Genomic DNA, 27,644 nt, shown 5'->3' with positions numbered 1-27,644 from the left:
TATCATGACAATATTTGTGTCTCTATTTCGAACTAAAGTTTTCAGACTTAGTGCAATAGTTCTTGATTTTTTTTCCAAATATAATCGAATTAGAATGGTATAGCAATTTTGAGAGTAGTTTTTAAGACAAATTTAAGAAAAATATGTAAATAATCTAATTAAGAAAATTTAAATTATATGTATAATTTGTTATTATATATGACATTATTGTATAAATATATGATAGAAATTAAATAGTATAAGGAGAAAAGAAATATAATTTGGGTATATGTATAAGAATCTTTATAAAAATTTATGTTTAATATTAAATATTATATACAAATTAATATAATAATATTATATAATTTTTAAAGTTGTTAATATTTATTATTTTTAATCTAAACATGTATAATAATATCGATATAATAAATAAAAAATGTTATTCATTGTCCAAAAACGATTTCTTTTCATGGTTCTCAATACAGTTGTAATGCATTCTATATAAAATCAATTATAAGCGTATACAAAAAACACAAGAACGATTTCGTATAATTTGAGTAAATTTAGTTTACAAATTGCTCTAATTATTTTCACTGTGAATGTAAATAACTAAGGCAACAGTTTCTACTTCTTATTATTAAAATATATAAAGAAATCTCAAACGAGTATACCATTTAACTTTGCGAGAGTATAAAATGTTAGGTTACATCTGAACTTAGCTCTTCCTTACTTGTTAGTAAATATTTTTAAAAACAACTAACAAGATAAGTGTGTGGTGAATGTATTAATAATTGAAAGACGAATGAATAGTGGTAGACAATCAAAGTATACTTTTTTTAAGCTAATATATTATTCTTTATTAGAGTTACAAAAATATATAAAATATAATAGAATATTATAATAATATATAATAATATATTATAAGAATAATAAAATATAAATAGCTATCTACAGATCGAAAGTATGTTGTACGACCAACTGAAAATAACTCAATATTTTGACTCAATCCATCTTTAGCGAATACAAACAAATGGATGGTTTGCCCATATGCCACATAAAGTGGTCCTTGGGAGATGCATGGTGTACCCAAATCTAAGCCACAAACTGACAACGTTTGGCCTTGTGAGTTATTGATCATTATTACCAATGCCAATATTGAGCGTAGTTTTTGGTAAATTTCGATTCTCAGGCCTACCCGATAAGCACATCAAATTTCATCAAAATCGGTCTAGCTGTTTCGGAGGAGTTTGGCAACCAACACAGTGACGCGAGAATATTATATATTAGAATTTTACAAATATTTTCTCCATATAATTGGGAATATTTGAAAATGACGATATCACAATATACATCTGCTGAATTGCTGAAAATATAATTTCCCTGGTTAAGATATGAAATTGTGTAGACAATAATGACCATATTCCAAGTTTCATTGTTTTAAGATAGTAAACAATCACGTAGAGTTTGTAAAAACTATTTTTATACTATCACAATTAGTTGCTACAGAGTATAATAGTTTTATTTACTTTATTAACTTAACTTGTTTGTAACACCTAAAACTAACAGAGCTGGATATGGAGTTATATATATATGAATAACTAATCGGGATGGCGAGACAAGCTAATTTCCAAGCGAAGCCTAAAAAATTCCATTAATTGAAAACCTATACAATGCTATAACTAGCCACAAATTAAGATTCAAAACTGTAATTTGGTACAGCAAATCACAAAATATTTTGAAGAAATCTCACAAACCTCTAAAACTACTCTTCTGGCACATCCTCCGATAAAATGGGTGAAATCGGATGATAACGTCACCCACCCCCCGTAGAACTGTTCCATTCAAAACTACTTACAGTACGTTAACTCACTAAATAAATATAAATTTCAGGCGCCACATTGCATTTATATCCTTATGCCACAGTGTGCAAGCGGGCGAAATCGGACCACCAACACGCCTACTTCTCATATAACACAACTTTAAGTTCTATTTGATTCATGCACTTTACAGTATACAAATGAAGAAACGATGAATATATTGGAATACAATTTTGCACAAATAGTGTTTCTAAGGTAAGCCATCTCAGGTCCAAAATTGTCGATATCAGACCATAAATTTTCAAGGCCCAGATACCGAATATGTTGACCACAGTGCTTATACTTGTAGTTGTCGGAAAGAAGACTGTTATGATGTTAGCATGCTCTTGTAGCAAAAATGGATAATATTGGGTCAATACTTCCCTATTACGTAATAAATGAATTTAAAACTAGCGGTTGGCTGTATATATATTGGTTAATATGTAAGATATCTAAGCAAAATTAGGCGATCGTACAATATTGGATATACGATAGTTTAGTGCTCATAATTTGTGAAATTATGTACATGTAATGATTTTTGTTATGTCGATCAGTGTGTGAGTTAGCCTTAATAAGGTTTCACGGAATGCCCTTCAGCAATGCCAAAAGTTAATACTATCAGGCCTACCTCTAGCCCCAATATACCATATGTAGTGATTTTCGCCCTTTCACAGGTCTTTAAACAATTGTTGTTGGTCAACACTCGTGAAAAAATGTTCTTAAAAATCATGTGGTTTAGCGCTGTATATGAAAATATTTATATAGGCCTTGGTCTAAATATCATATCCCTAATATAATGATTTCTGAACATCTGGTTTATATTTTGCTCTTACACTCAATATATTTAATTTAGTCTATAGTATTTTGTTGAGTTTATCTCACTTACTATGTTTCATAAAAGTTAACTAAGTGAAATATTTTGGAAAGGAAGCTAAATATAGTAACGAAACTTAATGTGTTTGTACGTGGGTTGCCTTTTATATTTCGAGATTGGAGAACAAAACTGAATATTAATCATCGAAAATCTCTTTATTATTTTTCAAAACTTTTTCCATTAAGATCTATAAATTTTTAATACGTTTAAACCAGTTTTCGAACCGCTTTTGCCACTTAGATTGAGGTGTCTCAAAAACATGCGTTCTGAAAGCATCAACCGCCCCTATAGGTGTCGAAAAGCGTTGACCTCTAAGTTTATTTTTTACATACGAAATAAACAGAAGTCATTCGGTGTCAAGTCAGGACTATACGGTGAATGACTTATCAAATCGCAGTACTGAATGCTCTAAAATCCAGTTGTTTCAGTCGATGTATGAGCCGTTGTGAAGAGTGATCCATAGTCGGCGGTTGGGTTTAGTGATTTCTTGAAAGAAAACTGGCAAACAAATGATTGTGTACCATTCAGAATTTATTGCTGAAAGCATTTGCTTTGATAATGTTATGTCGTAATTAGGGTTGCCAATAAAGCATTAAAAATATATATCGGGACTTCCAAAAGGGATGATATGAATTTTGAGTGTCGTTTTGACCATTTTTACTATGTCATGATCTGTAATTTGTTTTCATTGTATTCAGTAATGTTTACAATTTCATCATTAAAAGATATACGCAAAAACAACGTTTACATATCATTCAATAATAATAATCAAAAGAACGATTATTCTCCAATTGCAACTTTTCGTGCGCATTTGCCATCTTATGGTTGTAATAATTGTCCACCTGTGCTTGCTATTCGTCGAATTATTGAATATTTCGAGCGCACATTTTCTTTACATAATGTTCAAGTGCTAATTAGGCAAAGAACTGCTCGAAGTAATGAAGATATTGCTGCCGTTCAGGCAAGTGCTGCTGAAGACCGCAATTTGTGGAATCCAAGCCGCTCTCAAGAACTGGGACTGTCTCAAACCACAACCTGACGGATTTTGATATTTCCGTATAAAATTATTCTCACACAAGAACTGAAGCCATTGGACCACCGTGAACGTGAAGAATTTGCTGATTTTGCCTTATGACGACTTGAAAACGATAACGATTTTTTAAGAATGATGATGGAGTAATGTTATATCCATATTTACCTGTACTGTATAAAGCGGCTTTGATTTTAAAAACATGTTTTGTTGCCTGGCTCAGATATGGCCAGAATGGGTGATCCTTTGAAACCTTTGAAGAGAGATCTTGCGAGTGTGAGATTTGTAATTTTCGCTCACTTTTTTGAAGTGGGATTATAGCTGATTCCCATAAACTACCTATATGAAGAGCGCTTATATAGATGCGATAAGTGCCACATTTGCTTTTTGTAAACCTAGGTGCATCACTGTATCACATTGGAAGTATGGTGATCCCTTAACTTTATTTTTGAATTGTTTTATAATTGTAAAATTTAGGAAACTAGGAGGCACTATGGTAGGAGAGGTGTGGATTTTTCGACTTTCTAGGGAAATTATGTTGCGGACGATATTATGTATAAAAGTGGGCGATTGTGGCCAATAACCGAGAGATTTTGATATCGTTTCAATTGTTTGAGAACTGTGGCCATTTTTCTAAGTGAAGCAGAATTAGGATTTTCACTTCTATCAAAATTGGCGAAAGTCGTCCTGCGGGGTCGAAATTGTTATTGCGGATAATGCGGATATTGGCGCAGTAGAATATAAAAACCGATCAGCTGTCGCATTCCATTGGATCCCCTGTGTTTTTGTTGTACTGCCCTTTTCGATCTAAGGAAATTAGTGCAAAAAAAAATTTTTTTTTGGAATATTTAGAAATATATGTATTTATGTTTGTAACACTGGGGTTGTCAGAAGAAGCTCTGACTTTGTTTTTTGTGCCAATTTGTGGAGTGTTGAAAAGTTGTGGCTTTGGTGGTAGTCGTACGACGTATCGGCCCTTATTTGATCGAGTAGTTGTGGCTTTGTGGAAGTCTTCACTTTTTTACTTACTTTTTCAATTTTTACTGGAAGTCGATAAAGGATAGCAGATTCTAACGCACTAGTCGACATGTAGATGGCGCCACTAGAGTTTACTTTGTTACTTTTTTACTGTTTACTTTGGAACGCACCTTGTATTGATCTTCTGGGGTTGTAATTGAATATTTTGAATTTTCGTTAACTTGAGTTGTTGATGTGGAAACTGGTTCTTAGAATCCAAACAAATATAGTGTTTTGGGCTAGAAGGGTGATTAAAATTTTTTCAACACCTTTAAGAATTATTTGCGGTATAAGGTCGCTGCCTAAAAGAATATCTATTTGAGCGGGGGTTTTGCAGTTGGGATCTGTAAGCCTTTGGTGTGACACCTTTTGCCAATGCTTGCTATTTATATATTAGCCTGGAAGCATATTAGTAAGTTGCGGTAAGACCATAGCTTCTTCCACAATTCGCTTATCCGCTTGGTAGTAAATAAGGGTAATGGGGCAGATTTTATTTGAGTTTTCGACTACTCTTCCGCCCATTCCCCTAGTTTCAAAATTTTGTTGTTTTGTTGGGAGTCTTAGCTCCTTTTGTGCCTTAGACGCTATGAAAGATCGTTGTGATCCTTGGTCTATTAAGGCCCTAAGCTTAAACAGTTCTCCTTGAAGTTCGATGGAGACAACTTCTGTGGGTAGTAATACTCTACTTTGGTTTTCGCTGTATAGCGTTTGACTGTTTTGTGCCTTTGAGCAACATGGTGTCTTTTGGCAATTTTCGGGATTTTGGTTTTTGGGAGTTGTTGTTACAACTAAACCTGTGGTTATTTTTGTATAAGCGCTGCTTTGGGGTGAAATGGGAGATTTGCAATAATGAAGCATGAGTGGTGCCTTTTGTGACAATATAAGCAATTGTATTTGCTTTTGCAATTTTTATATGTATGCACATGTGACAAGCAATTTGTACAAAGTCTTTTAGATCTGACAAAATTATTTCGTTCGTTTACTTTTAAGTTTTTAAACTTATCGTAAGATTGCAATTTATAATAAATTTGGCAACCTGTCTTGAGCGTGTAGCTCCTGCAGGTGAAGATTGATTTTTTTCGCCATTTATCATTTTTGTTATATTAGGTATTAATATATGTGTCACAGTTGATTAAAACTTTTTCAGTGTAAACTGATTTAAATGTAGCGATAAATGACAATTAATACCGTTTTTTTTTATGTTTTTTTTTTTTGTTTGGCAATACTTTATTTTATTTAATTATTCAAAAACTGCACATATATTTAATTATAATTTTTAGGTCCTTATGTTGTTGTATATAGGTACACCCTAATACTTGCACTTGTATGTACGTACTTATGTGCTTGTGCAATTCAGAGCTCGTTGAAGAGATCAATGCGTTTGTACATACGACGACGACACGAATTGTTTGTGCGTATGTATGGATGTGTTTATGTTCTTATGCAATTGAGAATTCGCCGAAGAGATCAATTGCGCTTTTATTTTTTGTACGCAATCCTGCTTGTTTGTTACAAGGAGTATTGCGGGATATATACCAATGTGGACTTTGAAAAAACGTATATATGCGTATGTTCTTATGTTATTGTTAGAAAAAAAATATTTTTTTTTTCTTTTGCGGATTTTTTTGTTTTATTTGCGCTTTAATAAAAAATAAATTAAGGAAATTTTATTTCTCTTTACCTCAATGTTTATTATTTTATTCTTTTAGAATTTTACAATTTTTTTTATAATTTTGTAAAATTTCAATGAACCAATATATGTAGGGTATATAAGCATAGGCATAGATTCTATGCCGTATGTATAAATATGTATGTTCGCACTGCGAAGAGGGCACGAAAGCGAAGTGAATAATGTACAGGTATTTGCCCATATGCACCTTGTAAATATATTTTTGTATGTTTATTAAAAATATATATTTATGAATATATGTGTTGCAGAAGGACCCAGTGTCCTGATGACTTAATAATAAGGTTTAATCCTTCAGGCTTCTTTTATAAGCTCTGTTGCCGGGACTTGGTTGGCCATTTCTTCGTTATATTTTATATTTCATTTATTTCGTTTTTATTTATATTTATTATTTTATTTTGTTTTTCATTAGGACGTAACTTTTGTTATTGTCCTTTCTTATGTTTTTTTACTCGGACTAAATTTTGATTGTAGGTCTTTTGTATATCTTAGGATATTTTTTCCGTACTAGGACATAGGATATATTTTTCGCGCTAGGACATAACTTTGGTTATTGTCCTTTTTATGTATCTTTAGATATATTATTTTTTAACCAACTGCAACAATTACGTCGAATGTAAAGGCGGGAACCCAAAAAAAAAATAATTATTCGTGTGTTGTTAATGGTTATACTTTATTTTACATTCTTCCGTTTTTTTATTACAATTATTCGCTTACATTCTACAATAATGCTTACTTAGCTAAATATTCGATTTGGTAATGCAAATGAAATTGAAAGTTGAGAATACATATATTTTGGTTGTGTATACATTGCCAAAAATTCATTTATAGTCTTTCTGACGAAATCGGAATTATTGGTGCAATTGGGTCATTGGCTTTATGATGCTCAACAAACTTGTAGTTTGTCATCATTACTTGTTTGGGGTTTGGAACGTGGCGGTGACGTAACCCGCGTGAGTCGCGTTAAGTTATGATGTTATTTTTGTTCAGTATTGTTTGGCATTTTATCGTTGAAAGACTTACGTCTGAATAATGTTTACAAATTGTTCAACTTTATTACGAAAATTCACGTTCTGTAAAGAATGTGTTTCGGGAGCTTCGCTCAACTCATAGTCAACATAATCGGCCTACTGAGCGTACTATTCTTAATCTTTAGACCCAGCATTCATTATTGGATAATATTCGACCAAATAGACGTCCAGCACCGTGGGGAGTCGATTCAGCGGTCGATTCGCAGTAACTCGGTCAGCGTATGGAACGACGTGGCACATTTTATGTAGAGATCTTAAATTGAAAGCGTACAAATACAGCTTGTGCAAGAACTGAAGCCGCTCTACCTTCCCAAGCGACATCGCTTCGCTCTATGGGCTCTTGAAAAGTTCCAAGAAGATCCGACGTTTTCGAGCAAAATTTTTTTCAGCGATGAGGCCCATTTTTGGCTCAATTGATATGTAAACAAGCAAAATTTACGCATATTGGGCGAATTTAACCTGAAGAGATTCAAGGGCTGCCATTTCATCCAGAAAAAACAACTGTTTGGTGTAGTTTGTAGGCCTGTGGAATCATCCGTCCATATTTCTTTAAAAATGATGCCGGTGAGAACATAACCGTCAATGGCGACAGTTATTGCGCCATGATAACCGACTATTTGATGCCTAAAATTGCAGCCCGTGATCTCGGCTATATTTGGTTTCAACAAGACGGCGCCATTTCCCATACATCGCATCAATCAATGGGTTTATTGAGAGAACACTTCGGTGAGCAGATAATTTCACGTTTTGGGGCGGTCGATTGGCCACCAAGATCCAGTGATATCACACCGTTAGACTTTTTCCTTTGGGGATATGCAAAGTCTTAAGTCTATAACCCCAGATAACATCGCTTCGATTCTGACCTTAAAACAAACCATCACGCGTGTCATTCGCCAGTTACCAGTCGAAATAGCCGAACGAGTCATCGAAAATTAGACTCAATGGATTGACCAGCTGAGACGTCGCCATGGTCAACATTTGAAAGAGATATACCCCAAAAAATAAATGCCAAAAAATCTCCTTTCGAATGTTAATAAACATTCCCCATTAAATTTGAACTTTCTGTGTTTTTTCTTTAAGAAAGTAAAGAACCTTAAAATGTATCACCTAATAGAATCTAATCGTAGTCGATACCACAGCTGGGCGGGACCGGACCGTTGCCACGTCCACAAAATGCACTTAAGAAAAACCATATAAATACCATATATATACTAAGCAATAAATTATGGTAAATTCTGTGATTTCTTCAATACATATTTAGTTCCTTCGCAACATGTTTTTACTCTTACAACACGTTGCTTCAGATTATAATAGTTTTGTTCACCTAACAGTTGTTGGTATCACCTAAAACTAATCGAGATAGATATAGGTTTATGTATTCAGGGTGGTGCACGAATCATGCTTCAAAAATAAACCGTAATGACTTTTTTCCCGTGAGTAATCGACTTCCATTTTTTTATTAGGCAGCTTATTATGTAGATTTTTTAAAAATGAATGGTACCATGCTTTGCAGTCTGTCATTTCCGTCCAAAGGGAATTCAGACACGATTTTGGCAGCCCTCCCCCGAGTAGATGGACCATTATGAGGTTGGTGGACATGTTTGCCGAATCTGGAAATATCGCAAGAAGATTAGAGCATCGAGATCCGTATGTTCGTGCTTAAGAAACAATCGCGGCTGCTGCATCGTCAATTCTGGCAAATCCAAGAGTTTCGACTCGCAACTTATCGGCGCAACTTGGAGCTAGCAGACGGTTATTACAACGGATAATTCACGATGACTTAAACCTGTTTTCGTACAAAATTCATGTAACAAGCCGGTGAAACCCTCTAGATTTGCCTGTTCGCCTAGAATTTTGCCAAAAAATTATTGAAATGGCCGAAGAAGACAATAACTTGATAAATTGCCTGTTTACGTCTGATGTGGCCCATTTTGATCTAAACGGAAATGTAAGCAAGCAAAGTATTCAATAAATCAAATCCGGAAATAATCCACGAGATGGAACTTCGCCCAGAAAGAGTCACGGTGTGGTGCGCAGTTTCATCAAGGTGTATTGTCGGGCCATACTTCTTTAAAGAAAACGGTGTAACAGTAACTGTAAGTGGGCACCGTTATTCAAAGATGTTGAATGAGGTTTTTTACCCAGAGCTGCGCCAAAGACGTATTCCTTTCAATAGCGTTTGGTTTCAGCAAGATGGAGCAACTACACACATAGCCAGACCGGTTATAGAGAAGCTCCAACGAAAATTTTAAAACAAATTAATATCATGGAACTCTACTTTTCGCTGACCCTCAAGGTCGCCTGACCTGACTGCACCAGATTTTTTTTATGGAATTATATATAGGTGTACAAAACAAAACCCAGAAATCTGACTGAACTGAAGCAGTCCAATAAATCGTTAATTCACTTAATCCCGACTTTAACCCTTTAGGCTGCAATGAATAATTTTCTAGTTAGGTGTCGTATATGCGTGGCTGAACATGGAGGTCATAATAGGTCAGTTATATATAACAAAATACAATGTAATTGATTTCAAAAAATGATTTGAAAAAAATTATTACGGTTTGTTTTTGTAGCACAACTCATGCACCACCCTGTATATAAATGATCAGGATGACGAGACGAGTTAAACTCCAGATGTCTGCCGAAAGCTGTAACTTGAGTAAAAATTCAGATATCGTCATGGCGTAATCAGACCACTGCCTAGTTCACAAACGCCATTAATCAGAAACCTGCAAATTGCCATAACTAAGCCGCAAATTATTATATAAAACTGTAAGTTACAACGAATCGCAATAACGAGGAGCCCCCTACTGGGTTTGTGTAGGGTATCTCCCCTTTCAAGCTCTCCCCATTCAAGCTGTAGAATAACTGAAATTGGATGATAACCACGCCACTTCCCTTATCGGTTTTGTTAAAAAGTATTAAAAAGCAATAACTTAATACGTCAAAGGCATGCGCAATCCGCATACGTGCGGGATAAGCCGAGTCAAAAAAGGCAAGAGAGTTTTTTAAGCGTTGAGATCTAGAACTGGTACAGAAAAAATGTCAACAGCTAAGATTTATAATTATATATAGAGAAAGCTATATAGTCTTTTTAATTTTAAGTGAGTCAGATTAGTCAAATGTGCTGGAATGAGAATTAAAATCATGACATATTTGGCGGAATGGTTCTTTTAGTTCGAAATTTGATTTACAGGATTTTAACAGTAAACGTCTAAAGGGTGCACAGATCTACGGGAAAAGCACATCGTCTTACATTAATTTAGATTCAATGGCAAATCATTTCTATCACACGATGCAACCAAATTGTTTAAGTCTGCTTGCAACATACACCTTTCCTCAGTTGAAGTGTATGATTTAAAAAGCTTTACGTCGTCGGCGTATTATAAAATTTTTGAGGATTCTATTACAGTAGAGATATCGTTAATAACTAGCAGGAACAGAATCGGGCCAAGATGACTACCTTGCGGAACACCTCAAGAGACATTAATTGTATCTGAAAGAGTACCCTCAAATATCACTCATTGTGTTCTATTATAAAGATAAGAAGTTACCCATTGAAGAAATCTTTGCTGAAAACCCAGAAGGTCAAGTTTATGTACGAGAGTCGAGAGATTTACTTTATCAAAAGCTTTGCTAAAGCCTGCGTATAGAAGATCCATATACTTATGTTTCCTAAAACCCAATGATACATGGTTTACAAATTAAAGTGAATTTGTTAGAGTCGATTTCACTTTACAAAATCCATGCTGAGAAGAAGAAAAAAACAAAAGAAATCAAAAAAGTTATGTGGTTTGCGATATTTTACAATACCCCTATAGTTTTCAATGTTTGACCTATGGTAAATCCAATTGTATACAAAGGAGGGATTATAAATGGCTGTTTCCATATTGAAGGAAATATATCGTGTTTAAGAGAGGAATTATCTCTCTTGAAATGATAGATCGTGGTCGGAAATTTAGAAATCCTGCATTTGAAGTTAACGAAATCATAAAACGATTTTTGATTACGTACAATATTCTTGTTTACCTTAATTTAGTAATAATTACAATAATTTTGCTTAGATCAAAATACTGTCGACGCAACACAGAATATTTAGAATAGTCGAGAAGTGAATCGGTTTTTTAAAAATGTTTTAAGGCTAAAGTTTTTCTTTTTTTCAATTCATGTAACTCTCTTTAAAACCACGTACGATCACGTGCATTGCCTTTGAATTCGACAGATATTTCCAAAGCACGATGATATGAGTCCTCTGGTAGAACAAGAGGACTACTCTGAATAACGCAACACTTTGAAGAGGTATCAACGTATTCCAAATCTGAACATTTACCAAATTTATTCGGAACCAAATTAATTTGGTTCAGACCCAACTCGGACATTTTTTCGAAAAACTCATTAAAACATGACCGATTGCAAATCGGTACGATGTAGTGATCGAAAGCTTTCACGAAGCACACGGTAAATTAAAATCGACATTTGAGCTGCTCTTAAAATGCTTCATGTTTATAAATTAAAGTTATTAGCAGCACTCATTTATTATTATTAAATAAAAGTTGGTAGCTACAATTAAAATGAGTACAAGACAGCCTTGCAATGTCCATAAGCTTAAATCTCAGTGGCGGGAATCATGTGTGCGTCCCTCACGGTGGGCAACGTTTCAAATACCCCACTATTAACTGTGGAATTAGCGATTTGCTGGTTACCATATTTATGTTTGTAAAGATACTTACATTTCAGCACGAGAATTTCTAAGGTAGGTTTGCAATTTTCCTCGATTCACAAATTCAATAATTACGAATATCGGGTCTTTGTCGGTGCAACATGCAAGTAATCGGACAACATTGATATGAGGTTCAAGTGACTTCATAACCTGAAACAATGTAGAATTAAACAAGTATAGTTTATTTATTTAGTTCTAATAATTCATTAAGATTTATAATAATGTATGGTTTAAATTGTGCATATTAAAGACTGGCACTAATAACTTAAAATATAACATATTAATAGTCGATAATTTCAAATATAAACCAGGGTGGATAATTTTTGAAAGCAAGAAAAATCATAGTGGGATGAAACCCATTAAAAACAAAAGATAAAAATCAAAACTGAATGGAAAAATATCGAAAAAAATCCTAATATTCAAGAAAAAATTTTCACGTCACGTTCTTTTAACAAAGTCGGTAAGCTTTTTCTGTGTAATCTCTACTTTTTACCGATATAAAAGTTATATAACGCGGTAAACGATTTAGTAAAACAAACTACTTCGAAACAATAAATATAATAGATAAAATAAGAAACAGCTTTGAATCATTTGGAAGGGGCCTTTGTTTCCTTTTTTTGAGAAAATTTATTATAGTAATGAATACAATTCTAATACCATCAGAAAGTAGAGATATCAACAATTATAAAGGGTTACAAAAGGATTAAAAAAGATCAGGGTTTTAGTGTAAGATCCATGATTAATATTATTAACAAAAACAAAGTTCAGCAATCAATGTACAAAGTAGAACTTGAACGAAACTCGGTTCAATTGAAAAAAATTAATACACTCCATTTATGAATTGAAATATTTGCGATACCGGAGAATTTCAGTCGAAGAGTCACATAACAGAAATAGTCCAATGCATGATTGCCAAGAATTCGGCAACACAAGCTCTTACTGTACGTTTTGTACTATGTGAGTAACTTGTGGTGGTAATCACACTGCAAACTATAGAGGTTGCCCTGTTTATAAATAATATATAAATTGTGCCTACACCTCTAGCACAAGATTGAGAAACTGCGACAAATCAGTTTCTTCTTCAAACATTCCAACATTCTTAATAAATAAGTCCTGTTATGCAGATACATTAAAAATAAATATTTAGAAAATGTCCTCAAACACGAAAATGGGTGATGTAGAAGCTATGATACTTAATCTGAGGCAGTGTATGACACAATTTGTGTCCACCATGCAAAATATGATTTAGCACTTAATCAAAGCCCAAAATCAGCTGTTGATTGCTTTAGTAAATAAAAAATGAGAGAATGAACTAAAGATATGTACATACATGGAACGCAAACGGCATCAGCCAACACAAGGCGGAACTTAGCAAGTTTCTACAAGAACAGGAATGATCAAATTATTGGAGCAACCAAATATTGCTGAGAAATCATTTCGCCTAACAACGCCCAGATTGGCTTAAGTACAAGAAATTTCTTAACACCCGGATGCAAGAGAGAAGCCGAAGTAGTATGTGAAATTCATATAGGGCACAATATTAACTTATTCAACTGTTTGCTCTCAACAGCGGCTACTGTAGCAACATCAAAACCAAGCAATAATCTCTGAAGTACAATACGAACCACTAACAGCCTAATTGAACGCTTTGTAATCGAAAATCGAGTAATTGTTCATCTAAATTAAAACTAAAAGCTAATGAGAAAAAATTTAGGAAACCTTTAAAAGGTGAAGAAGAAGCGCACTTAAAAAATTTGTATTTCTACATTGTCCTCTCAGACAAAAAACCGGTGCTTAGGCCTGATCAGAAGGAGAAAAGGCACACTGTTTTGCAGATCATCTTTGCTAAGTATTTTAACCAAATACGATAATGAAACATTTCTCGATTCCATCACTGCCTCACAATGTACTGAGGACAATCCCAAAATGTGTATAACTTTGGTTGAATAATAAAAGTGGAATAAAAAGAAGACGCCTCGTTACGACCACATAACACTGCAAATCCTAATAGAGTTACCAAATATTGCTTTCAATTTCTTGTCTCAACTTTTTAATGCCATCCTAAAGTTTGGATACTTTCAGAAAACGTGCTAAATGTCGCAAAATATTCAGATAGCCAAACCCAGAATAGACGCAACGCTGCCGTCATCATATCGATCATATAGCTTGTTGCCCGTTCTTTTAGCTTTTAGAAAAAGTATTGCTATCCAAAATATTTCCCTTTCTTCGAGAATACAAAACTACATATTCCAAATCATCAATTTGGTTTTCGCGAAAAACATGGTACCATTGAACAAGTCTACCGCATCACCTATGAGATCAGGAGGGCATTTGAGTTGGAAGAGTATTGCTCAGAGATATTTCTTGAAGTGGCCAAGCATTCGATAAAGTATAGCATGATGGACTCATCAGACTCATAAAGACAGAAACATGTCTAACACTGAAGTTAAATTTCACCTAGACTTTGGTTTGACTTGGAAGAGTCACATTTCTGCAAAAATACAACACCTTAAACTTAAAACCGACTGCTTAAATTAGTTATTGAGTATAAATTCAAAACTATGCTTGGACCATAAAACCCTTCTATCCGATTCAGTCATAAAGCCAATGTGGATGTATAGAATACAATTATGGGGCTCTGCCCGTGCAACTATCATGCGCAACGAGAATACACATAGAGATGTTGAAATATCAATGGTAAATACAGAAGTAAATACCTGTCGAATCTGCAAAATTTTCCTAATCCCCTAGCAAAAATGTTATCCTGCATAGCTAGTGGAACATGTCCTCAGCAATTTATTAGTTATTAAGATTCTAAAACTTATCGTTAGGCTTAAATTATGTTAGTAGATTCAATTCCTGGTTATTAAAAACAAATAAACAAAAAAAAAATTACGTACAGACGTACAGCATGTAAAACAGGGAGCGCCATTCCAACTATTGCTCGACTATGATGCGAACAGGGTGTGCATGTTTTGCAGTTCTGCCATTAAGTTTTTTGTATGCCGTTCATTCCTACAGCTTTGTTCAGCTTAAGCCTATTAATTTAATATAAATTATATATATATTTCCTTTCATCATTGCTTGGGCAGTATATAGCTATGTTATTGCGTGAAATTTTATTATCAATTTAGCATTGGTTTCTAAGGTTTCTCGAGCAATATGCCTGATGTTGTCGTTCGTGGCTACCCAGATGCAAGGTTGCTCCTCTCTGCGCAAATTTTCGTTTTCGTGCCCTGTTTTCTTCTTAGTGTTGGTGTCTTGCAACAATGCTGAAACGCTTATGTCCGCCATGGATGTCGAGATTCGTATTACATCCCAGCTTTACCTTCACGTTGTCTGTGATCAGTTCGTGGTAGCCTATGTCTGACATCGAGTAGCGATCTTCTCCACTTCCCATTAACACAAATGTCGCCAATCTGGTTGCAAGTTTTCCCATTTGAGGAGGTGTACTTGTGTTTTCCTTTCGGGGGAAGATGGAACCGCCAATGACCAGCTGAAACGTCTGGCACAACTTTATGTGCCTCTCGCCATTGTTCGTCAGCATCAAAGTATCATTTATCCGATCAATGCCAACAAAGCAAGAAATTATGGGAATGAGCGGAAGAGTAGTTTAAGACTAATTAATAAAATCCGCCACATTACCCTGATTTCCCCACAAGCGGATAACCGAATTAAAGCAAAAGCTATAGTCCTACCGCAACTCACTAACATGCTTTCAAGCTATCATATAAATAGCAAGAATTGGCAAAAGTTTCCATACCTAAATCTAGCAGATACCAACTGCAACACCCCATCTTAAATATATAGTATATTATATTAGGCAGCGATCTTATACTGTAATAATTTCCACAATATCCGCTCAAGTTGAGGAGAATTCAAACCAATACCTTAATTCACAATTAAGTAAATTTCGCGAGTTCGGGAAACTCCCCCCTTTTCAAATACAACAATAGAAGATCGGTATTGTGAAGACTTCTATAAAGGCGCGATTACTTGCTCAAATAATGGCCGGTATGTCGTACGACTACCACTACTTTCCAACACTCCACAAATTGGTACAAAACACCAAGTCAGAGCTTCTTCTGACAACCCCAGTGTTAAAAAAACAAATGTGTATATATAATTCAACCAAATAATCCAAATATATTACTAAATATTCCAAAAGAAAATTTGTTGTACACTAATTTCCTTAAATTCGAAAAGGGCAGTACAACAAAAACACAGGGGATCCAATGGAATGCGATATCTGACCACTTTTCATATTTTACTAAGCCAATATCCGCATTATCCGCAATAACAATTTCGACCCCGCAAGATGGCTTTCGCCAATTATGATACAAGCGAAAATCATAATTCTTCTTCACTTAGAGAAATGGTCGCAATTCTCTTCACTTCCATACATAACATTGTCCGCAACATAGAAAGAAGTTGAAAAACTGACACTTCTCTTACTATAGTGCCTTATGGTTGCCTAAATTTTATAATTATGACACAATTCAAAATTAAAGTTAAGAGATCACTATACTTCCAATGTGATACAGTGATACACGCAGACTTTCAAGAAGCAAACGTCGCACTTATTGCATCTATCTAAGCGCTCATCATACGGGTAGTTTATGGGAAACCCATGTAAAAGTTGCAAATGTCACTTCAAAAAAGTGAGCGAAAATCACAAATCCCGCTCTCGCAAGATCCCTCTTCAAAGGTTTCAAAGGATCACTAATTCTGGCCATATCTAAGCTAGGCGGGGAGTCACTAACCTTAATTAGTCGACGGTAAAGAAATTTTAAATAAACGGTACAAATAATAAACCGATAAAAGACAAATATCAAATACAATCACTTCTTATTGTATTGACAACTACAAAATCAAATAAACTCTCATTATAAAGTGGCTTTTCTCAAGCCTATACCTATGTACATAAAAATATAAATTTCGATTAAAACCAAAATTGATTCTTACTTCTTACAGCTAATATTCGCGCCCTCGGCTACTCCATCCATAGCACGTCGAAATGCATAATCCAGCCAATACGTGCAATACTAGGAAAAATATACGCCTAGGGGCCCAGTATGGTAAAATGAGCTAAATGTTCTCCTCGCATATACACCAATGAAACGGGTACATTATTGGCACGAGTACATTATACAAGGTGCGTTCCAAATTAAACCGGACTTTTACAGATTTTTGCACGGTCCAAAAGCTCGTTTAGCTCGTTGCTCGGTATGGCCGCCAGTATGCCGGTGCAAGCCTTTTGAATGGCATCCACGTCTGCATAACGCTTTCCTTTCATCGGAAAATGCATTTTTCCGAAAAGGTAGAAGTCGCACGGAACCATATCAGGTGAATACGGGGAGTGGTTGATTGTTGAAATGTGATTTTTGGTCAAATAATCGGCCGCAAGCGTCGATCGATAAGACGGCGCATTATCGTGCAACAAAACTTCCATCTTCGCGATGATTTGATTGAATCATCGCTTCTACATACTTTCGCTTAAACCACCATGCTTTAGAATCTTATGATACAGCCCAGTTACAAGATACAACAATACGTTTAAAATATCGCAGTAGTGACTTAAAACTAGATACTGGCAAAATACTGGAAATTGATTTTGCTGTAATTAAAAATATAGATACTTGTAGATCGCTTAAAACTGCTGATATATGTACGGACTTATCTTCTGATAATTATCCTGTGCTAATAAAACTACGCGAACAACCATTGGTTGTATCACCAAAAGCGGGTTTAATATCTCATAGAACGAACTAGTTAAAATATAAAAAATATATCAGTATCCACATTTATATTGATTACAGAATAAACTCAGAAAGATATATTGATCAAAGCATATGCGAATTTAATGAAGTAATAACTACAGAAGCTGTCAAATCAAACTAACAAGCCGCCTGGTCTCAAAAGAATCACTAATGTTGAAATAGAAAAGCTTGTAACTGAAAAAGGCGAGCTAGACGTGAATGGTAAGTAAATCGACCTCTTTTTACTCAGCTGCAATTGAAGGATGCAGTACGTAAACTAAGAAAACGCTGAAGTGTGCGAAAGAAAACAACACTGAAAATTATGTAAAGAAATTTAGTCCAAATTTAACCAACAAGCAAAACTCCTTTTGGAAAGCTAATCTGCCAATTTTGCCAGACACTGCTAAGAAATCGCTCTTGTCAATTAACACATCAACTTTTGAAACGAAAAATATTATAAATGAGATAAATAAAATAAAATTACTCCAAAAATGCTGTTGCAATACAGAGTATAATAGTTTTGTTCGGTTGTTTGTATCACCTAAAACTAATCGAGTTAGATATAGGGTTATGTATATATAAATGATCAGGATGAAGAGACGAGTTGAAATCCGGGTGACTGTCTGTCCGTCCGTCTGTCCGTGCAAGCTGTAACTTGAGTAAAAATTGAGATATCTTTATGAAACTTGGTAGACATGTTTCTTGGTACCGTGAGACGGAGGGTATTGCAGATGGGCGTAATCGGACCACTGCCACGCCCACAAAACGCCAATAACCAAAAACAAATAAATTGCCATAACTAAGCTCCGCAATAAGATACAAGACTGTTATTTGGTACACAGGATCACATTAGGGAGGGGCATCTGCAATTAAAACTTTTTTTTTAAAAGTGGGCTTGGTCCCGCCTGTAATAAGTTTAATGTGAATATCTCCTAAATTGCTAATGCTATAATAACAAAATTAACTAGAAGCAAATGTTTTTAGCACTTCTATTGACGGTGTGAAAATAGTTGAAATCGGGTGGCAACTCCGCCCACTCCCCATATAACGGTACTGTTAAAAACTACTAAAAGCGCGATAAATCAAGCACTAAACACGCCAGGGACATTAAATTTTATTTTATCTCTGGAATGGAATGAGATGACTTTATAGGAACCGCGTTCAAAATTAGTCAGTGGGCGTGGCACAGCCCACTTTTAGGTGAAAACCCATATCTTGATATCTGCTTACTCAATTTCAACAAAATTCGGTACATAACGTTATTTTTATATTTCTATATTATAGTGCGAAAATGGGCGAAATCGGACTACAACCACGCCTATTTCCCATGTAACACCATTTTCAATTCCATCTGATTCTTTCACTTTCCACTATGCATATCAAGCAACAATGATTATATCGGGGTAAAACTTTGCGTGAATAATACGTTTAAAATATGCCACCTTGTGACCAAAAATTGTCTAAATCGAACCAAAACTGTTCAAGCCCCTGAGTACTAAATATGTGGACCCCAGTGCCTATGGTTGACCTTCTACCGAAAATATCAGTCAATCCACAAAGAAATCTCAAACGAGTATACCATTTGACTTTGCGAGAAAATAAAATGTTCGGTTACATCCGAACTTAGCCCTTACTTACTTGTTTTTTTATTTAAATTTTATTCGAAACTCTTATTTATTTCAAAGAAACTTTCCTCAAACATATATAACTACATTCATACTAGAATATTTGTGAAATTTCATCAGTTTACACTTAGAAACTTTTTATTTAATTTAACACACCTTTTAAATGAGCTCAGACTGGAAAGGTTCAAAACCAACTCAGTTGCTAAAAGTTACAAAAATGATTTCTGACGAAAAAATCCATGTATACCTACAGAAGCTACACACTCAAAGCAAGGGGCCACAAAGCAAGGTGCCACAAAGCAAAAAAGGTGAAATATATTTCATACACCAAATTTATTTAGGAGAGCGACAGCCTAAAACGATACTGCACTAGATTTTCATCTTCGCCGATTCAGGACAATTCTGAATAGGTATTAGAAATCAAAAAAGAAAATCTAGACAATTTCTGAACACGTCTCCAAGCTGCATATGACGCAATCGTAGAATCTGACGAATCAGATTTACCGGAAAATTTTAAATCCTCGGCTTTCGCCAAATACGAAAACTGTTTAGACCAGTTTGAAGAAACAAAATCAATAATTTCTGACTAATTAAAATTAATTAAAGCAATTCCAACTACTCCACAGCCGAGAGTAGAGCTGCCACAAATACAAATTCAAGAGGCAAGTTCAGGCATTCATCTCAAGGTGCCTGGTGTCCTCCCGGGACATGTTTACAGCCGTTTACATAAACCATTCAAAACTATCAAATGCCAAAAATTGTATCACCTTCGATACAAAACAAAAGGTCAAGCAGGCGTCATAGTCAAACAGTTCGCACTAAATGACGATAACTTCAATTTGGCTTGGGAAGTTCTTAAATCAAGATACGAAAACGAAAGAATATTGGTCGATAAACAAATATCGATATTAATGAACTTGCCAAAAATTCAAAAAGAAACAAGTGAAGAATTTGTCAAACTTCAATCCACTGTTTCGAATTGTTTGTCGGTTTTATCGACACAGAATATTCCCACAGACAGCTGAAAGAAAAATCATTACTTCTATGGGAGCAATCGCTCTCATTACGAAGAAAATTCCCCACGCACAGGGGGCAAATAAGCGCAGAAAGGGTAAACAAAAAAATAGTCAGAACTAAAAGCGTTCAACACGACCTATATAGACCTAAATAGACCTAATAGAGAATGGCAACAACAATTTAAATAGAAGCATTTTACTATTTTTGGTTGGATCCTAAGTGGTCTAGTTACGAAACCAGTTACCACCATGACCACTCAAGTTGAGGAAATCTCAAATGAATACCTCAATTCATAATTAAAGAAATTTTGGGAGCTAGAAGAGCTCCCCCCCATATCAATCACAACCCCTGAAGATCAATATTGTGAAGACTTTTACAAAGCCACAACTACTAGATCAGTTAATGGACAGTACGTCGTACGACTACCACTAAAACAACAATTTCCTAACACACTCGACTTAGGTCACTCCCACACCTCTACAATACAACAGTTTTAAAGCATGGAAAAAAACTGACTTAAACAAGTAAGGAAGGGCTAAGTTCGGATGTAACCGAACATTTTATACTCTCGTAAAGTCAAATGGTATACTCGTTTGAGATTTCTTTGTGGATTGACTGATATTTTCGGTAGAAGGTCAGCTATAGGCACTGGGGTCCACATATTTAGTACTTAGGGGTTTGAACAGTTTTGGTTCGATTTAGACAATTTTTGGCCGCAAGGTGGCATACTTTAATTGCATTATTCACGATATAATCATTGTTACCTGATTTGCATAGTGGAAAGTAAAAGAGAATCAGATGGAATTGAAAATGGTGTTACATGGAAAGTAAGCGTGGTTGTAGTCCGATTTCGCCCATTTTCGCACTATAATATAGAAATATAAAAATAACGTTATGTACCGAATTTTGTTGAAATTGAGTAAGCAGATATCAAGATATGGGTTTTCACCTAAAAGTGGGCTGTGCCACGCCCACTGACTAATTTTGAACGCGGTTCCTATAAAGTCATCTCATTCCATTCCAGAGATAAAATAAAATTTAATGTCCCTGGCGTGTTTAGTGCTTGATTTATCGCGCTTTTAGTAGTTTTTAACAGTACCGTTATATGGGGAGTGGGCGGAGTTGCCACCCGATTTCAACTATTTTCACACCGTCAATAGAAGTGCTAAAAACATTTGCTTCTAGTTAATTTTGTTATTATAGCATTAGCAATTTAGGAGATATTCACATTAAACCTATTACAGGCGGGACCAAGCCCACTTTTAAAAAAAAAGTTTTAATTGCAGATGCCCCTCCCTAATGTGATCCTGTGTACCAAATAACAGTCTTGTACCTTATTGTGGAGCTTAGTTATGGCAAGTTATTTGTTTTTGATTAATGACGTTTTGTGGGCGTGGCAGTGGTCCGATTACGCCCATCTGCAATACCAACCGTCTCACGGTACCAAGAAACATGTCTACCAAGTTTCATAAAGATATCTCAATTTTTACTCAAGTTAGAGCTTGCACGGACGGACGGACGGACAGACAGTCACCCGGATTTCAACTCGTCTCTTCATCCTGATCATTTATATATATATAACCCTATATCTAACTCGATTAGTTTTAGGTGATACAAACAACCGTTAGGTGAACAAAACTATTATACTCTGTAGCAACAGGTTGCGAGAGTATAAAAAGGAGAGCTTAAGCCAGAAAACGATGGCATGTTAGAAGAATACCTTCATTCAAATTACGTGGAGGAAGTAAGCGCAGGCGAAAAAATCATAAACGAAAACTACTACTCATTTTACTTGCCTCATCACGCAGTAGTAAAGCCAGATAAAAAAACAACAAAAGTAATAGTGGTCTTCAATGCCTCAAGATCCCTTAGCTCAAGAAATTCCCTAAATGATATTTTATTTACGGGACCCACACTCCAACCAGATTTTATGCTCCTCGTATTAAATTGGCGTATATTTAAATACGAATTTAATGGAGAATTTAATGACGTTGGAATTTAATGACGTTAAGAAAATCTATCGACAAATAGTGGTATATAAAGACGACCACGATTTTCTGCGAATTATTTTCCGAAAATCTGCGAATAGTCCACTACGCGACTATCAATTAAAAACAGTTACCTTTGGTGTCAACTGTCTGTGGTGGAACTGTGATACAAGTATTTAGCCATTCGAACACTCCACGAATTGGCAAAAATAAACAAAGTCAGAATTTCCTCTGGCAACCGAAGAAGTGTTAAAAACTCAAACGTATGTAGACGATATACTGTCTGGAAGTCATAGTCTTCCTCAAGCATACGAATCCTTATCACAGGTTTTACTGCAAAGCACCCAAATTTAGTAACAAAAATATACCAAAAGAAATTTTGTTGGACACTAATTTCCTTAAATTCAAAAAGGAAAGTACAAAAAAACTCTGGGGATCCAATGGGATGCGTTATCTGACCAGTTTTCATACACTACAGAGTCAATATCAGCTATATCCGCCATAACAAAACGCCAAATTTTATCTCCTGTGGCAAAACTTTTCGACCCCGCAGGATGGCTTTCGCCAATTAGTTAATACAAGCAAAAAATCAAAAATGTAGGGGAAAAAAAAGAATTTTCTTAAATATGGATTGAGTAATTTAATTCGGACCTTTTGTACATTATTGAGCATACTTTCAACAATATAGGGTAATTTTTTCATGCACGAATATTCAAGCATAAGCCATAAAAACAATTTGCGGTGTTCACCATAACTCGGCAGGAAATTATCCGAAAAAAGCCAAGAAAAAATAGTTAAATTATGATCAAATCTTCCCCCTATGTTCTCTGATAATTTTTTTTTTATTTAAAAATTTTTGGCGGCTATTAAAAGTGTAAACTGTTATTTTCCACTAAAAATTTCGCCATTTTGGGGGTGGAAAACACCCTTAATGTAATAAAAAGTTTTTTTACTAAAATAGTTTGAAAAGAATTGGCCAAGTAGATTTGAAATGATAGTGAACACGGACTTTGAAAAAGTAGTTTTAAGAAAAACGCGTCTAAAGTTTATGAACTATTGGTTGGAGCGTTAAAGGCCACGAGATTAATAAGACAATAACTTCTTCTATCGACCTAAAATTTTAAGGACATATTCTTGAAATGTTAAACAATAAGATAAGAGAAAAAATCGCTTTTTCGAAAGTAAAAACCTGATCCCCCCCCAAATAAGCAGAAGTTGCGAACGCAGATTATGGCAGCACTTCCACCGGAACGCTGCAACTTCGCTGTGCCTTTCACAATTACAGGTGTCGATTTTGCTGAGCCTTTTCAAATAAAGGCGTCCATGCTAAGGTCGCCCACCATAATGTAAGGCTATGTGGCTGTCTTTGTCTGTTTTACGACAAAAGCAGTGGACCTCGAACTATGTACTGACTAAGAAGGAGGCTTTTCTCGCGGCATTTGCTCGCTTCGTCCACTAACCACTAAATTAAATTAAATTAAAATTTTTTCATCAGCTAACTTTGCGTGAGCATCGTTTTATGCAAAAAATGGCAAGAATTTTATATGCCGCGACTATAGCTCCTAATTAAGAAGTGCTGCAATATCGCTCTACCCTCTGCAGTATATAAATCCAGCACCAACAAGATATCGGAATAAAGCTTGGCACAAATAGTGAATTTCAGGTGAGTTATTTCTTACCTAAATATTGCTGTTTGGTTCAAGCACCAGATACTCAGTAACTGTGTGACATATTTCATTATGAAGTTCAGTAAAAATATTTTCTCGATAATAGTGTGGCCTTATCAAAAATGTTATCGAGTATTCTATAGTAATGCCAAGAGTTATTGCAATCAGTTAGAGCTTTTTCTAGGCCCGATTTTCCCAATATAGTGATGTTCGAATATTCTCTTGAAGTTAAACCAGTTATGTTAATCAAAATTCATATAATTCGTCCCTTTGATTGAGTTTACATACAAGTATATCATATGCATTTCATTTGAGTGGTTTATGTTGACGGTCACGAAGTAAAATATAGCGATTAAACTTAGTGAGTCAATGAGTTGTAGTATATGTTAATAAAACACCAAATATAATTTCAATCCAATTACGGATTCGACATTTTATAATTGTGTTCTAAACACATGGAAAATATATAATTACATTAACACTATTGCGATGTCATTGGATATAACCGCATATAATTCAACGATGCTATACATTGTGTTTGTACATATTTTTGCTAATAACAATCCAATTTTTAAAAGCGATTTTTGCAGAATTTAAAACTCTATCACTACAGAAATGCATTTGGTCTTATTAAAAAAAATGTGTACAAATCGTTTCATGTTTGTTTTTATAAACAATGCTCGTTCGCTGCGAACTTCCGATTTTTCCTTATTAAAATAGGTTATTCGTTGAAATGTCATCAGGCGCTTAGAACTCTTATGTATATACATTTTTTGTAAAAAAAATGTATTTTGAATTAAAATATTTTTGAATTCTAAACATTTTTTTTAATGCAAAACTACTTTATAACATCCCTGAAACAAATCATTCTAAACTGCTTTCCAGAAAACAACCACTTTATAGTTTTTTATACTCTTGCTACAGAGTATAATAGTTTTGTTCACCTAATGGGTTTGTATCACCTAAAATTAATCGAGATAGGTATGGATATATAATATATTATATAGGTATAAATCATCTGGATGAAAAGACGAGTTGAAGTCCGAGTGACTGTCTGTCTGTCTGTGCAAGCTGTAACTTGAGTAAAAATTGAGATATGGCAATGAAACTTCACCAATTTCAACCGAATTTGGTACATAAGACTATTTTGACATTCTTATGTAACAGGGCGAAAATGGCCGAAATCGGACTACTACCGCGCCTACCCGTCACACAACACAATTTTAAATTCCATCTGATATTTTCACTTTCTTGTATACAAATCAAGCACCAATTAATACATCTGGAGAAAATTTTGCACGAATATTGTCGTTATGGTTGCAATCTCAGGTCATAAAATTGTCAAGGTCGGGCCATAAGATACCGGAAATGCCGATCCCTAAGGCTGACTTTCTTCCGAAAATATCGGTCAATGTGTGCGATGTATTATTGAAACTAAGTTCAACAGTGGTCGAAATTCGACCAAAAGAAAATAAAATATATTAACATTGTCAATAGTATTTGAATTTTATTGAAGAATTGGAACAATATTTGAACAAAATCTAAACAAAGTTGTAGAAATTTCAACCAACTACATAAAATTGACCTTCGAAAACAATTATTCCAAAAATTACCTATGATACAGGCATTAAATCTTTCAAACCCTTAAAGTTCCAGGGGCCTGATGGTATTATACCGGAGCAACTACAGCGTACGGTCAAGATGTCATGCTGGCTGGGCCCGATCTACGCGCTTGTGTTAGATTGGGTCATATCCCGAAGGCCTGGAGCAGGTTAAGGTTATGTTTATTCCGAAGGCCGGTAAAAGCTCTCACGTCGGTGAAAAAGATTTCAAACCCATCAGCCTATCCTCGTTTCTGTTGAGAACGTTGGAGAGACTTATGGATCTGAATATTAGGAGCGGAATACCGAGGGGTAAACTGTTACAAGCGCAGCATGCCTATATCAAGGGCAGGTCGGTCGACACATCTTTGCATGATGTAGTATCACGGCTGGAGATAGCTCTCAAGCACAAGGAATTTGCTGTGGGCACCTTTTTCGGCATCAAGGGGCCTTCAATAACGTTAAAGCCCTCGAACCTTCTTTGCGACAGAACTGTCGTAGCGGATTGGGGTGGTGCCAAGTCAACCAGAAAAGTTAAGAGGGGAACTCCCCAGGGAAGGGTCGAGTAACAGCTATGCTGATGATGTGGTTCTTATGGTCAAGGGAAAATTTCTAAATACCGTCTACGAGTTCACCGAAGGGTATCTAAACGTGGTATCTAACTGGGCGAATAGAAGCGGCCTAGCCGTCAACCCAAGTAAAACCGAAACGGTTTTATTTACTAGGAGGTATAAAATCCCAAATGTGCCTCTCCCCTCTTTCGGGGGTTCTCGTCTTCAACCTGTTGATAAAGTGAAATACCTAGGGCTTATCCTCGATAGAAAACTTTCCTGGAGGCCAAACATTGAGGAAAGAATTAAGAAGGCATCGGTCGCCTTATATTGCTGCAAAGGGGCTATAGGGAAAGGGGACTCTCACCTAAGGTGGTGCTCTGGTTCTACGAAACCGTAGTCAAGCCAATAATGTTCTATGGTGTGTTCGTCTGGTGGAGGGCACTCGAAAGGTCGGCACTGGCTAAAAAGCTTGAGCGGGTCCAAAGAGTGGCGCTCATCGGAATCTCCAGTACACTGCTAACTACACCAACGTTAGCTCTTAATGCTATTTTAAACATAGCACCTGGGGACATTGCCGGTAAGTGCATTGCTGCGAAGTGTGCTTTAAGGCTCAGGCAAGCTGGGCTTATGAAGCTACTACTACCTACTCCGACAGTAGGGCGGCAATACTAGCTCTGAGCGCGAGAACCGTGCAATCAAAGCAAGTCAAGGAGTGTGTGTCTCGCCCTGAGCAAAGTGCATCTCGCCGCTATGGTAATAATTCTCACTGGATACTGTCTAATGGGTGCTCACGCGGTACGGCTTAGAGTACTACCCGATGCTAGTTGCCAAAGTTGTATGGAGGAGGATGAGGTGGAAACATCCCGCCACTTTCTTCTTCACTTTCCGGCTTTTGCTAGGCTGAGACTGAAACGTCTCGGCAATCACACTTTCGATGGACCTTAATACTTAGCCGAAATGGATATTGGCTGTCTTACCAAGTTTGTTATAGGCACAAAGCGTTTTGTCGACTTGTAAGGGTTTTTTGATCGCGCTTATAGGAGTTTTTAGGTACCACAACCGACCGGTGTTTAAGCTGTCCAATTTAGATTCTTAGATAGTTTCAAAATTTCTAACTCACCAAAGTAAAATGAATGATATCAAAGGTTATTTCCACTTAATTTTTTTTTTTTTTTGACAAACAATACTTAAAATTTAATATGCGTTAAAATTATAATTGAAACAGATTCAGTGTGA

The 27,644-nt window shown here is 35.5% G+C and overlaps 2 protein-coding genes across 10 annotated transcripts in view; one reads left to right on the top strand and one right to left on the bottom strand.

The window, feature by feature from the left end:
- The window catches only part of Cad96Ca (tyrosine kinase receptor Cad96Ca), a 157,662-nt gene that overhangs the window by 31,445 nt on the left and 98,573 nt on the right, over positions 1-27,644 (bottom strand). For 7 of the 8 annotated variants that reach the window (XR_011398017.1, XM_070113077.1, XM_070113076.1 and 4 more), the window contains one exon: positions 12,208-12,347. The exons of the other annotated variant lie outside the window; for it this stretch is intronic. Coding sequence is in view for 6 of the 7 variants with exons in the window: in XM_070113077.1 (XP_069969178.1) it covers positions 12,208-12,347 (140 nt within the window). In the remaining variant the exon portion in view is untranslated. The remainder of the gene's footprint in view (positions 1-12,207; positions 12,348-27,644) is intronic. 8 annotated transcript variants of the gene reach the window in all.
- LOC118681060 (uncharacterized) overlaps positions 1-27,644 on the top strand; it is a 449,031-nt gene that overhangs the window by 401,626 nt on the left and 19,761 nt on the right. The window contains exons 6-7 of one of the 2 annotated variants that reach the window (XR_011398016.1): positions 17,172-17,352; positions 18,017-18,178. Coding sequence is in view for 1 of the 2 variants with exons in the window: in XM_070113069.1 (XP_069969170.1) it covers positions 17,172-17,263 (92 nt within the window). In the remaining variant the exon portion in view is untranslated. Of the gene's footprint in view, positions 1-17,171; positions 17,991-18,016; positions 18,179-27,644 lie in introns of those variants that run through there. The other variant, XM_070113069.1, reaches the window with a different exon arrangement.

This window comes from Bactrocera oleae, chromosome 2, assembly GCF_042242935.1.
Source record: "Bactrocera oleae isolate idBacOlea1 chromosome 2, idBacOlea1, whole genome shotgun sequence".
NCBI lineage: Eukaryota > Metazoa > Arthropoda > Insecta > Diptera > Tephritidae > Bactrocera > Bactrocera oleae.
The sequence above is the reverse complement of the archived record's forward strand: the minus strand, read 5'-3'. Positions and strand labels throughout refer to the sequence as shown.